This window comes from Bubalus kerabau, chromosome X (assembly GCF_029407905.1).
Source record: "Bubalus kerabau isolate K-KA32 ecotype Philippines breed swamp buffalo chromosome X, PCC_UOA_SB_1v2, whole genome shotgun sequence".
NCBI lineage: Eukaryota > Metazoa > Chordata > Mammalia > Artiodactyla > Bovidae > Bubalus > Bubalus kerabau.
In genome coordinates, this window is record NC_073647.1 from 102,553,517 (window position 1) to 102,567,970 (window position 14,454).

Sequence of the window (14,454 nt, forward strand, 5' to 3'; positions counted from 1 at the left end):
CTTGCTGATCCGATGGTTAAGAGCCCGCTCGTCAAGGCAGGGGCCGCTCGTTCAAGTGACCCTGTGCGATAAAACTACTGAGGCTGCGCTCTAGAGCCCGGGAGCCAAACTGCTGAGCCTGTGCACCCCAACCACTGAAGCCTGTGTGCTCCAGAGCCTGTGTTCTGCAATGAGAGAAGCCACTGCAATGAGACGCCCTCGCACCACACCTAGATGGTAGCCCCCGCTTGCCACAACTAGAGAAAGCCCATGCACGGGAACAAAGACCCAGCGCAGCCAAAGATATATAAATAAGTAAATTTTAATAAAGTATACATGCCTCCTTCAAAAGCGAATAAAACACAAATTTCCCATGAACATGAGCAACAAAGTAGAACAAACTTCAAATCCTGGACAAAATTATAATTTTCCCCCCTTGCAATCACACCGTTTATTTATTTATTATTGGAGTATAGTTGGTTTGCACTGCTGTGTTCGTTTCTGCTCTACAGCAAACTGAGTCAGGTATACACACTACTATGTATAAAATAGATAGCAAATAAAAAGTATTATTTTTAAAAATGAAAGACTGTTCTGTACAATGGATGGCAGAAATTTATGACTAGATATTTTCATTCTATCCATTACGTGTAAGCAGGCCTCTAAAAGGCATAGCCTATGGGTATTATGGTAAAAGTCACTAAAAACAATTTCCTATCCTTCCCTCATCCCCCTGTGCTGCCCTGGTCACCCCAAATGGGGCTGTGTTTACAGGTGTCAGTGTCCTTGGTGTTTGTTACAGGTGTCAGTGTCCTTTGAGGGCATGACCGTGGACTTCAGAAGAGGGGAGTGGCAGCACCTGGACTCTGCTCAGAGGTTCCTGTACCGGGACGTGATGCTGAAAACGACAGCCACCCCCTCTCACTGGGTATGCACAGCTACCCTGTGACTCTATGAGTGTTGTAGCCACGCGTTCTGGGAAACAAACTCACTCAGAAGGACAATGCAGATAGTGGAGTGCAGTTTATTACACCGGCAGGCCCAAGGCAGAGTCTCCTCTTAGCCAAGGACCCCGACCAGCATTTGTGAAAATCTTTTATACCCCATGTGTATGTGTCTGAACCCACCACCCCAAATTCCTTGAGACTTACATAAACCAAGGAAAATACAATCCCAATAACCCCACCGTTCACGTGCTATGTGCTCATGTGCTCAAACAGTCAAACAATTAGCCAATAATCAATAAACCCGAGGTTACACTCTGATAGATACAGAAAAATGTATGGCCTGTCTGGAGGAAGGGGTGATTAGTGTATATTTTCTCTTAGGTGATGAGTAACCTAGATACGATCTTTAAGGCTCCCCTGCCTGAAGGGGGTCTTATCCTTCTGTTGTTGTTTTCATAGGCACTAAACACAGAGTTCAGAGTCCATTGCAAAGGTGGCTGAGCATGATCAGCATGAACAGGCCTAAGATGGAGTCCAGGCCCTATGAATTCCTTCTTCATTCCCCCCTCTTGATGCTCTTAACTCATATTATGAGCATCGTTCATAGGGATATATTGCACCCTGGCTCTCCGACCGCCAATTTGGGGGAATGACAGCAACCTTCGGGTTACAAAGTTCATTATACATTGTAAAATTCAGGGTCCACAAAGCAAAACCATCAAGGCAACTATAACAGTGGTAAATACAGTTTTCCACCCATTGCCCTTCACCCAAGATAGGACCGAAGTCCAGAAAGGAATGTTTTCATTTGACATTGCTTTTACCTGGTTTTTCATGTCATCTAAAGCAGTCGATACGTTGCCAGATAAGTCAGGAATGTATACAGCACATTCAACCTTAATTATAGCACTGGTCTCTCCTTGAGCAGCTGTGAGTACGTCCAAAGCCATTCTATTATGAATTACCGCTTTTCTCATTTGCATTTGCTCTTCATTTAAGGCTTGGATGGCTTTTGTTCTATCTAGGAGGGCCTGTTTTGTGAAATTAGTCAAGGCCTCTACTTTAATCATGGTATCTGTTGTCCCTATAGAGGGTAGGAATAAGGCAGCAATATACGCATACCATTGAAACACGGATCTTGTCCACCTAGCATGTAAATAAGGTAGATTTACTGGGGCTTGCTGTAGGTTAGGCTTTTGTTCACTGACATTTATATCAAATGTAGCCCCATGACCCGAGTCTATTGACTGTAGGTCTTACACCAAGAGAGCAAGGAGAGGTTATGATTGACAAGAGAGAGGAAAGTCTCTTTTTGTCATCCCAGAAAAGAGCAGAGTGATTTAAAATCTCCTTGGCAGAGCGGTGACACCCACCAAGGAAGCCCATCCATCACTGACAGAGGCATAGCCCTACATACCCAGCAGTTGGAAGTGTTGTGGAAGTCCACGTAGGAATGTGCCCATGAGATGAAAACATTGTCCTGAGTTGAAATGGAGGTTAAATTCAAAACCACGTTGATGAGGCCAAGCAGCAGGAGTTGATTGTGTGGCTTCACCCTGAAGGGGCTCATCCAGGATCTTCTTTTCCTTCTTCTTAAGGGTGGTCTTAGTCTCTCGAGGGTCAGCGGGGTCCCTCTGTGCAGTCCACTCAGCGTTTTTTGGGTCTGCGTGGTATGTTCTCTTCACCCTCGTATGATGGATCCAAGGGACAATACCTGCAACTTTAACTGCAGTAAGGGTAGTTAGAATAACATAAGGGCCCTTTCACCAAGGGGCTAGCAAATCATGTTTCCAATCTTTGACCCATACTTGGTCACCAAGCATAAACTCATGAATCTGTTCCCCAAGGGGGAACGACACCCTTTCTTGTACAAACTTAGTTACCCGATTTATTACCTTACCCAGTTCCATCTGCTGTGAAATCCTATTCCCCCTTACCTGAGGCAAATTTGTTGACACCTGTTTTATCATGGGAGGGGGCCTCCCATACACAATTTCGTATGGAGAATAGCCTTGGGACCGTGGGGTCATCCTGAGTCTGAGCAGAGCCTTCGGAAGCAAGTCCACCCAGGAGCAGTCAGTCTCTAAGATCCACTTGGAGAGTCTCTTTAATGTCCGGTTGGTTCATTCCACCATCTCAGAACTCTGGGCCTATATGCAGTGTGCAGTTTCCATTTGATGTTTAAAGTTTTGCTTACTTGTTGTACTAAATCAGCTACAAAAGCTGGGTCATTGTCTGAACCAATGCTGGTAGGAAGTCCAAATCTGGGAACTATTTCCCTAAGCAGGCACTGGGCTACTTCTGATGCTCTTTCAGTCCAGGTAGGAAAAGCTTCTACCCATCCCGAGAACGTACATACCATGACCAGCAGGTAACGGTAGTGTCAGTGAGGTTTCATTTCAGTGAAGTCCACTCCCATGTGTTCAAAGGGCAGCGTGCCTTTCAGCTAAATACCCAGAGGTTTTTGTCTGAATACCCGAGAGGCAGCATTAACCTGTGAGCAGGCAGCATGGCCTAGGTGGGTCGCTTGGTGTGTTTGGCTTACCAGATTGTGTGCCAGCTCCTCCGGTACCAATAATTTGCCACTTGGCAATTCCCACCATCCCTTTTCAGTCTTGATAGCCCCTTCCTCTTTGGCTAACCTGACAGCCGTTGTCCTTGTTTTATCAGGCTAGTGCCATCAGTATATAGGACCCAACTAGGGTCTGGACTAGCCTGAGATCTTTTTTTTTTTTTTTTTTTTTTCTGGACTAGCCTGAGATCTTGTACAGGCCTATAGTCTTGTCCTCCTTCCTTTTTGACTGGCAGGATCGGCATATTCCAAGCCGACTGGCACTCTACTAGAATGCTCGCTTCAATCTATTGATGTGGGGCAGTATGCTGGCCCAGGCCTCTATTGGTAGCAGGTACTGGCACTTTCTAACTGGGATGGTGCCTGGTTTGAGTTCTATTATCACTGGTGCTTGATGTTTAGCCAGCCTGGGGGGGGAGGCGGGGGTTGTCTTCTGCCCAGACCTCAGGGAATAATTGAGTTAGCTCTCTCTCATGCTCTTCCAGCCCACCCAGTTCTTCCTTCGGAGGCTCATGCAACCTCCACTCATCTTGGGGTGGTATTGAGAGAGAGCGCAAGTAAGTCATAGTGTCCATCTGGAAGGTGGGCCTCTCCTCAGGGGAGAAAGTCACTTGTGCTCCTAGTTTGGAGAGCAAGTCGCTTCCCAACAGGGGTACTGGGCACTCAGGAATGTAGAGGAATTCATGAAGCACTTGGTGCCCCCTCCCCCCATCTGACATTTTCTGGGCTGGCAAAACGATTTAATCATCTCTTCTCCTGATACCCCAGTTACAGCGGTAGTCTTTTTGGACAGTGGTGCCACAGGTGTTGTTACTACCGACAGTTCTGCTCCTGTATCCACCATGAAGTCAATGATTTGGTCCCCCACTTTTAAGGTTACCGTGGGTTCTTGGGGACCTGATATCTCTGAGCCCGAGCAGCCCTATTTAATTTCCAGGTCAGCAAGCCCCACAACTGCGGGAGCTTCCTCTTCCTTCCTTGCCTTAGGGCATTCATTCTTCCAGTGGCCAAAAGCTTGGCACCAGGCACACTGGTTTGGCTGTAATGGGGCCCAGGGCCTCCGTTGGGACCGGTTGAAGGACTTCCCTGTCCCTGGGGCAGATGAGGTTTTCCGGAGGGCCCGAGATAGACTTTCCCAGAGCAGCGGCTAGCATTGTAGATCTCTTGTCTGTTCTCTTTCGTTCCCTCCGGCTCTCTGGCAGAGCGCTGCTAAGTCACTGCAGCCGTGTCCGACTCTGTGTGATCCCATAGACGGCAGCCCACCAGGCTCCCCCGTCCCTAGGATTCTCCAGGCAAGAACACTGGAGTGGGTTGCTGTTTCCTTCTCCGATGCAGCAAAGTGAAAAGTGAAAGTGAAGTCGCTCAGTCATGCCGGACTCTTAGCGACCCCATGGACTACAGCCTACCAGGCTCCTCCGTCCATGGGATTTTCCAGGCAAGAGTACTGGACTGGGGTGCCATTGCCTTCTCCGATTAGCCTTGTTGCTGCTGCTGCTGCTGCTGCTGCTGCTAAGTCGCTTCAGTCATGTCCAACTCTGTGCGACCCCAGAGACGGCAGCCCACCAGGCTCCCCCATCCCTGGGATTCTCCAGGCAAGAACACTGGAGTGGGTTGCCATTTCCTTCTCTGCTTAATTCCAACATCTCTCTCCCTTTCTTGTCCGTACTCACCGGGAGAGGCGGGTATAGCTTGGGCGGTTCGCTGGAGCTGGATCCTGGAAGTGTTGGCCAGAGGCGTCTGTCACCGGGATCGGAGCCTGCCGAGGTGGCGGCTCTACGACCTCGGGGAGAGCTGGCGGAGGAGCAGCGGCTGCTGCAGGACTTCACCTGGCCCTGGATCGGGCATTAGGGCGGCCTCCCATCCTGGTGGAGCACTGGGAGGCAGGCGCGTCATTATCCAGTATGGGGGAGGGGTCAGGTCGTCCCCGTCCAAATCCTGTAGAATTTCCTTTTTTATCATCAGTCAATTTTTGTGCCATTAATATTTTTCCCTTTCCCTTCTGGATACAGAACCTTGTCCAAGTAGGAGGGTCTTGAGCTAACCCTAGCCATGAGTCAATATATGGATATTGATCCAGGTGTCCTGGCTCTCCTGTGACTACTGTATAGACTGCTTCCACTATTTTTAAGTTCATGGTGTTCCCTGGTGGCCATCCTACTCCCATAGGGGCCCATTCGACCTCACAGAGTATGTGGAGGCGGTTAGGCTTCATCTTCACCCCATAGTCTCCTTCAAATCCCTTCTTTAAATTTTAATCATGCACTCCAATACAGTTGCCTTAGATTCACTTCCTCCCATCTTGCTTACCTTCTACTTTTCCTTTTTGTTCTGTCTGCGAAGTTCTCAGTACCCTCTGTACTTCTGATAGTTCCACTCAATGACACTTAAATTGCCATTCTGCCTCCTTCCCAACTGGGGTGAGAAGAGCCTTACCTGCCAGAGAGGGAGAAGGGGGATCAGCGTGCCTTCACCTGCCGGTCAGCACAATCGAACCAGAACACCACGTGATCCAAGACTGTTTCTCCCTTAAAGTCCGTTCTGCCTTGGTGGGCTTGATCAGGTGCGGATGAAAACACAGATGGGTTAAATATCCCATGTCCCAGGCCACCTCCAGGAAAGCCAGTTCATACTCACTTATGTATCCCCTTCCTTCTAGCCTAACAATTCCAAGGGGTCAAGAATTTCACAGCAGACAGGACACCTCCTGGGGGAGGGCAGAATACGAGCATACAAGGACCAGTTTCCTACCCTAAAACTCCCCTGGCGATCGCTGGTAATAATTTTCCCTGAGACAGCGTGGACACACCTCCTAAATGACCTTCACAAATTTCCTTCCTAAACCGTAGCGTGCTCGTCGACCTGTGTACCAAGCAATCGCTGCTGCCTGCCTATTCCAGGCCCCTGTGGGTCCGTGCCCCTTCTAGTGCCTCCCAGGGGGGTGATCAGGCCCCCTCTTCCACCCTGCCGGGTGGGTTCCTCCTCACCTGAGCACTCAGTTCCCTTGCTGCCCTTCACTACCTGCCAAAGCAAAGAAACCAGGCGTTGAAAGGCTGAATTCTTCCAGAGGGGCAAGGCTCCTTCCCCCCTCTAGGAGATTCAAGCCACAAAGCCTCAGGGTGGCCTCAAATGAGACCTGTCTCCTCAAAGTGAAGAGTTTCCTGGCCAATGCACCAAGTGTTGTACCCACACGTTCTGGGAAACAAACTCACTCAGAAGGACAATGCAGATAGTGGAGTGCAGTTTATGACACCGGCAGGCCCAAGGCAGAGTCTCCTCTTAGCCAAGGACCCCGACCAGCATTTGTGAAAATCTTTTATACCCCATGTGTATGTGTCTGAACCCACCACCCCAAATTCCTTGAGACTTACATAAACCAAGGAAAATACAATCCCAATAACCCCACCGTTCACGTGCTATGTGCTCAAACAGTCAAACAATTAGCCAATAATCAATAAACCCGAGGTTACACTCTGATAGATACAGAAAAATGTATGGCCTGTCTGGAGGAAGGGGTGATTAGTGTATGTTTTCTCTTAGGCGATGAGTAACCTAGATACGATCTTCAAGGTTCCCCTGTCTGGAGGGGGTCTTACCCTTCTGTTGTTGTTTACATAGGCACTAAACACAGAGTTCAGAGTCCATGGGAAAGGTAGCCTAGCATGATCAGCACGAACAGGCCTAACATGGAGTCCAGGCCCTATGAATTCCTTCTTCAGAACAAAGGAAAAGAAAGATACAATCAAAGTTAACCCATGATTCATATGCCTTAAGCCTAGGTAGTTAACAGTGGACAATTATCAATAGGCCTGAGGTCATACCCCAATAAGCATAATAGAATTTAGGATTCTATTCGGTTACACAGATAATTAGGGTATTCTTTCAGGCAACAGAGAGTCTAGGTACGAGCCCTGGGGCTCTTCCATCCGGGGGGCCTGGTTTTCCAGTTGGTATGTTGTTTCCATAGATACTGGGCATATAGCTCAAAGTCCACAGTCCGGCCCAAGATGGAGTCCTGCTTTCAAGATGGAGCCTGTTCTCTCTGTTTCCTCCTTCCTGAGGACTCTGTTATGAGTAAAATTGTGTCCATCCAAGAAAAGATGTTGACGTCCTAACCCCCACTATTTCTGAATGTGACCTTAATTAAAAATAGGGCCTGAGACGGTAACAGGGAGGAAGGCCAGAAGTCCCAGAGCGGCAGGAGAAAATAAGCTGTAAGTGGCAGACTTTTTTTTTTTTCCTTCTCTATATGTGTTGACGACACCTAGTTCTGCCTTGAGCTAACCAATATGTTTTTCTTACGGAAAAGTTTTTCTTAAGCTATGTTAATGAAACCATGTATTTGCTTTGGAACCTGCCTTTCTTCAAAATGGTTCTGCCTAAGACTAACTACTTTTTTTTTTTCTTTTCTCAACCCTTGGGCTGATAATGGCTCAAGAAACCAGTATTCATGTCAATTGTTTTATGGCCGGGGGATGACACACCTTGGTCCATCCTATCTCAAAAATGCATATTGTGGGAGAGGGGCCTGGTGAAACTCCCTCAGCCTTGAGGTGTCTCTCTTATCTGATTAATAAGCTTGCTAACAGACATAAAACACCTTGCCAGAAACTAGCAAGGGGGCGTTCTTTCTGCCCCTTTCTGATGTCCGTGTCAGCAGCTTTCTCTCTCTCTCTCTCTCTCTCTCTCTCTCTCTCTTATACTTTAATAAAATTCTGTTACCCAAAAGGTTCCAGTGGGGAAGCCTCGTCTCTTGCCCTGGATCGAATTCCTCTCCTCCAGAGACCACGAATCCCGGCATAGCACACAGCTCACAGCAGGAACCTGTCAGGTCTTTCCAGAAGTAATCAATCTAGAACGAGGTCGTTAGGTGGGCCCTAATCCAATATGCCTGGCATTCTTACCAAAAAGGGAAGTGCAGACACAGAGACACACAAATACACAAGAGAGACCGTGTGGAGGCACACAAGGAGTAGATGACCGTGTGATCGGAGTGATGCGTCTATAGGACAAGAGGTGCCTGAGGCCACCAGAAACCAGGAGAGGGGCATGGAACACATCCCTCCCTAGCACCTTCAACAAGAGCATGACCTGGTTGACACCTTGGTTTTAGACTTCTGGCCCTCAGAACTGCAAGGCAAGAAATTCTTATTGTTCCGAGCCACAAGGTTTGTGATACTTTGTTACAAGAGTCCTAGGAAACAGGCTTTCTGTACTTGGGAGTGGAGTGCTATTATAAGTATAAAACAGCTAAAAAGACATGAAGTGACTTTGGAATTGGGCAGCGGGTGGAGGCTGGAGAAATTTGTAGGTGCTTGATAGAAAAAGTCTAGCTTGCCTCAAAGAAACAGGTGGGAGAAATAGGAATAACTGTGTTTTTGCTGAGGTCTCAGCTACCCTTCCCAGGTGACGCTAGTGGTAAAGATTCCTCCGGCCGACGCTGGAGACTCGAGTTCCATCCCCGGGTCAAGAAGGTCCCCCAGAGAAGGAAAGGGCAACCCACTCCAGTTTTCTTGCCTGGAGAATCTCACGGACAGAGGAGCCTGGCGGGCTCCAGTTCATGGGGTTACAAAGAGTCGGACAGGACTGAAGCGAATTAGCACACAGCCCTGGCCAAAGAAAGAAATGAATTCTAGGTATTTCCTAAAAGAACTAGAAGATTTAGAAAAGCTAATTTAATCTTAATTTCTGAATAATGATTTACTGATTGAATTTAACACATGATGAATAGGAGAAATTAACAGCTTTAGATATTTTTACCCTGCACAATGTTAGGTATAACTAGGTATTTAATAAGCATAGCATATCATGACGAAAATCATTAAAGACAACTAACTTCCTAGTTCTCTTCCATCCAACCCCCCGTGCTGACCACGTCACCTTGAATGGGACTGTATTGTAACAGGGGTCGTTCGAGGACGTCCCTGTGGACTTGAGCAGGGAGGAGTGGCCACACGTGGACCCTGTACAGAGGTGCCTGTACCAGGATGTGACACTGGAGACCTACAGCCAACTGTGCGCAGTGGGTGAGTAAGCACAGCTGCCCTGTGGCCCTGCCAGGGGCCTCAGAGACGCTGCTTCCATTCTCAGCTGCTGAATGCTCTGGGGCGTCTGAAGTGTGTAATGGTGTCATCTTTGATTTGCCCGAGATACTTCAGTCCTTTTACACTTCTGTGATTATTACTCTATTCCCAGGGAAATGGGATTACTTTCCTGAAGAGCAAATAGAAGCGTGGTTTGAAAGGCCCTGAAACCCAATTAACTGGACCCAATCCTGTATCGTGTCCTGTTCACAGGGAACCAAGTTCCCAAACCAGAGGTCGTCTTCGAGCTGGAGCAAGGAGAGGGCCCATGGACATTGGAGGAGGAAACCCCACATCACAGCTGCTCAGATGTGTGACCTGAGTAGATGGGGGACGTGGAGTAGATCTGTTTTTCTAGGACAGGCTGATGCCTTTGAAAGGCTCTGCAGATAATCTGTCTTGAACGTTCTAAGAGCGCCCGTGATTCCTTTCCCAGAGTTCTCTGCGTCACGAAGCGCCTTCCTGGAACTCCGGGCATTTTGTGTTGGCTGCAGCCGTTGTAACAAGATGGCAGCGTCCGCGGAGTGACCAGGGGTCCTTCCTGGCAGGAGCCGGCGGCAGTGGTGGTAGCGGTATCGCCGCCGTAACTTCACGGCTCTCCTGTACCAGCCCCCGAAGTCGCCGCGAAGGCGAGGCCGCTAACGGTAAGCCAGAAGCCAGAGGCTCAGCCTGCGAACGGTAAGAACCCCCTCAATGGCCTGTGGGCTGGTGAAAAGAAACCTGACAGTAGCGGTGGTCAGGTTCCCCTTGGCCGATTCTGGGCCCTGTAACGCTGAGAAACAGCCAGCGTTTTCTGTTTCCTACCTGCCTTCACAACCTTGCTCCGTGGACGAGCCCTAGGGGCGTCCATCGTCCCCTTAGAGGTGTCAGAGCTTAACCCCAACCCCATCTTTGTCTCTCAGGATGGCGAGCAGCAGTGGACCCAAGGCCGAGTTCCTTGTCAGAGGGAGATATAAACTGGTATGGGAGATCGGTTCTGGCTCCTTTGGGCAAGTTCATTTGGCGATAGACCTCACCAACCACGAGCAGGTGGCGGTAAAACTAGAATCGCAGACTGCCAGGCAGCCCAGGTTGTTACATGAGAAGGAACTCTATAATATCCTTCAAGGTGGGGTTGGCATCCCCCAGATACGGTGGTATGGTCAGGAAACAGGCTATAATGTGCTAGTCATGGATCTTCTGGGACCCAGCCTTGAAGATCTCTTCAATTTCTGTTCAAGAAGGTTCACCATGAAAACTGTACTTATGTTAGCTGATCAGATGATCAGTAGAATCGAATATGTGCATACACAGAATCTTATACACAGAGACATTAAACCACAAAACTTCCTAATGGGTACTGGGGAGCAGTGGAAGGAGTTATTCCTTATTGATTTTGGTTTGGCCAAGAAGTACAGAGACAACAGAACAGGGCAACACATACCCTACAGATCCGGTAAAAGTCTCACTGGCACTCCTTCCTTTGCTAGTATCAGTGCCCATATTGGTATTGAACAGAGTCGCCGAGATGACATGGAATCAATAGGACATGTTTTGATGTATTTTAATAGAGCCAGCCTGCCATGGCAAGGCCTAAAGGCTGCAACAATGAAGCAAAAATGTGAAAAGATTAGTGAAATGAAGATGAACACACCTGTTGATGTTTTATGTAAGGGATTTCCTGCAGAATTTGCCATGTACTTCAAGCACTGTCGCGGGCTGTCCTTTGAGGAAGCCCCAGATTACACGTACCTGAGGCAGCTGTTCCGCATTCTTTTCAGGAGCCTGAATTACCAATATGACTATGCATTTGATTGGATAGTGTTAAAGCAGAAAGCAGAACAGCAGGCTGCCTCTTCAAGTGGGGAGGGTCAGCAGGCCCAAACCCCCACAGGCAAAAGTGACAAAACCAAAAGTGAAATGAAACGTTCTTAAATTTGAATCAAGGAACAGAAGACAGAGCAGAAGATGAGCAGCAAATTCATTTCCCTGTCAACTGGCTCTGGTCAGCAGAGATATTGTCTCCTGAGTTGAAGGCTCTGTGATTAATTAAATATGGTATCCAGTTTTCTATTTCACTTTTTGAAGTGGAAAAGTTGACTAAATGCTTGACACACACAAATTGGTGGGAAAATTGTACCTATGCCAATTTTCATTAAAATCTTTTAGTTTGAACTAGACTGCTTTGAGAGATCTCATTTCAGAAGAATAGCCTGTGCAGTTGCTATGGTTGTTAATGCATTCTGAGGGTTTATCCATCTCTAGGGTTTGCAAGTTGTTCACTTCAAACATTCTTAATATGGTTGACTTCTTGTTTGCAAGCCTCCTGATATGGTAGTAATCAAGATTCCAAGTTCGAGCATATGAACGATTCTGCTTGCTTACTTGAGCTAGAAATAACAGCCTCTGAAGTGAAGACTTAAGAAAAGCTTAGTGACTACTAGAGTATCCTTAGGACTCAGCATTAACTCTATAATGTTGTTGGTATTTAGAAAAAGCTTGTTTGTCACAGAATTTTAGTTAACATCTTAAACTGAACATGTATATATATATATATGTTGCTTAGATAAACGTAGTCATACTGTAAACATCTACATGACCTGGGATTTGTTTTTATTTTGAAATGGGAGCTTTTTGGTTTAAAAAACTGTAAACTGTTTCTTTAAAAACAAAAAAACAAGCTCTAAACGTTTAGAGTTGCTTAGACAGGGTTAACAGAAGCCCCTTTGATACTTAAATGCCGTCTCCTAGTATGACTCTTGCCAATATCCACTGTCTTCTTTGCTTGGCTTTTTTGGCAGGAGAGCTGTCTGCCCTTCCCCCATCCCTGTAGTCTAGATCAAGGTGCTACCGTCTCAAGCACCTTGCTTTCTTAGTTATTTTTTTCCTTCCCTAATATTTTGTGCTTCTTCTGTCCTGCCTGCCCCTCCCCCGCCATGGATCTTGTCCTTATGCAATGGGAATCCATATATCTGCTCCCTTTCAAAACCACCAATTCCTGCTCTTGCTCCTGCCAATCCCTTTCCATTTCCTCTCCAGCTTCTCAATGTCACTAGAACCAGTCTCATTTCATTTCACGTATGTCAACAGTGACCTCAGATTCTGTACTCTTTCTCATCACCCTATGTCTCATCCTCAGTTGCTAACTTCCTGGTATTTGTGCTTCAATTTCTCTGATAGTCAGCTACTTTGAATGTTAATTGTATTTGTTATCCATGTGAGATTCCTTTCTTTGAAGTGCTTGTTCTTATTGTTCTATCAATTTGTAAGTGTAGCTCTTTTGTGTTTTCCTTGTTGATGAGTACCTTGTTTTCTTTTTTTTTTAAGATTTTTATTTTTTTTATTTATTTTTTTAATATGCATTGAAATTTTTTATTGTTGTAAAACATGTATATAAAACATAAAATTTACCATTTTCATCATTTTAATATGTACAGTTCTTTGTCATAAAGTACATTTACAGTGTGGTACAGCCATTACAAACATTCATTTCCAGAATTTCTCCATTTATTTCAAAATATTTTTTTTTTCGTTTCATACATGATATTACACGTTTCAATGCCATTCTCCCAAATCTTCCCACCCTCTCCCTCTCCCACAGAGTCCATAAGACTGTTCTATACATCAGTGTCTCTCTTGCTGTCTCGTACACAGGGTTATTGTTACCATCTTTCTAAATGCCATATATATGCGTTAGTATACTGTATTGGTGTTTTTCTTTCTGGCTTACTTCACTCTGTATAATAGGCTCCAGTTTCATCCACCTCATTTCCTTGTTTTCTTTTTACAAACTTTTTTCCTTCCATTCCCTCTAACTGAAGGGCCCTGTCTACTGTCCTCTGCTCTTCCCTTCCTTAAGGGAATCTTCCATCCATTCTGAACACGTTTTATTTTCCTATCATTCTACTGACTCATATAGTGATACCTTCAGTCCTTGCATTATGACTGTACCCTAGTACCAGAATTTACCTATGTAGAGTGACATTTCTCACAGCTGTGCAGTTCCTTCATTCTCAATATATTATGAACTGAAATCATTGTTGCCCAAATCAGATATTTTTCTCCCATATTGTTCACTCTGCAATTCCTTTTTTTCTCTTTCTGAAATTATTTAAATGCCCCCCGCTTTTTAAGTTTCATCTATGTCACCACAAAGCAAGTCCGTGTTTTATCCTGGATTATTCTGTTCCTAATGGGATTAACTGATTCCATTTTTTAACAAGTTCATTTTAGGTGCTGCTGACAGCTTTCATTACCTAAACCATGACATTTATCTTGTACCAGCCTTATGAAATAAAATTGCAGTTACTCCCTATTATGTAGTACATGATAATGAAACTTTCCTCTTCATGACAACAGGCCCCATATTTCCAACTGAAACTTATCTTCCAGCACTCATGTTTAACTCCAGTTTTCTTAATGCTTCCTGCATAGGAAATTTCTGTGTCTAGGCTATTGATTATTTAGGGCTCTATTTAGATATAGGCTTCACCTGTTCCATAAAATTGGGCCCTTAATCACTCCAGTATCTAATATTCTTTTCCTTTTCTTACCCCCACCATCCCATAGAAACCCAGAACAAATAAAAACTTTTTCCCCCTTTATTTTAATTTTTAATTGAAAACTTTTGGAGAGATGATACATTCACGAAGATTGAAATTCAGAAAGTGTGAAAGAGTATACAGTAAAAAAATCTCACTCTCACATCTACTCCCCAATTCTCTTCCCTGGGGACTACCAATGTTAATCATGTTTTACTTTCTTTCCAGAAGTATTTCTTTACAAGCAATGCTTTTAGATTGTCTGGTACATGATTATTTTCCATCCTATATCCATGAAAAATCTTTAAGAATAGAAAAATAATATTTTATTCTTAAATTTTCTAGTGGAAAAATGG

The 14,454-nt window shown here is 45.7% G+C and overlaps 2 protein-coding genes across 4 annotated transcripts in view; both read left to right on the forward strand.

Annotated features, from left to right (window-relative positions):
* The first annotated feature begins 10,092 nt into the window (after positions 1-10,092).
* On the forward strand, positions 10,093-12,939 carry LOC129639650 (casein kinase I-like). 2 transcript variants are annotated; one of them, XM_055564801.1, is made up of 2 exons: positions 10,093-10,222; positions 10,481-12,939. In XM_055564801.1, exon 2 carries the CDS (start codon positions 10,482-10,484, stop codon positions 11,490-11,492), a length of 1,011 nt encoding a protein of 336 aa, XP_055420776.1. In that variant the 5' UTR covers positions 10,093-10,222; position 10,481; the 3' UTR covers positions 11,493-12,939. The 2 variants fall into 2 exon arrangements, with proteins under 2 accessions (XP_055420776.1, XP_055420777.1); XM_055564802.1 differs by having other exon boundaries at positions 10,124-10,256.
* The window catches only part of LOC129639648 (zinc finger protein 81), a 151,684-nt gene continuing 147,324 nt past the window's right edge, over positions 10,095-14,454 (forward strand). Inside the window, exon 1 of one of the 2 annotated variants that reach the window (XM_055564793.1) lies at positions 10,095-10,222. The gene's annotated coding sequence lies outside the window, so the exon portion shown is untranslated. Of the gene's footprint in view, positions 10,257-14,454 lie in introns of both variants that reach the window. The other variant, XM_055564792.1, reaches the window with a different exon arrangement.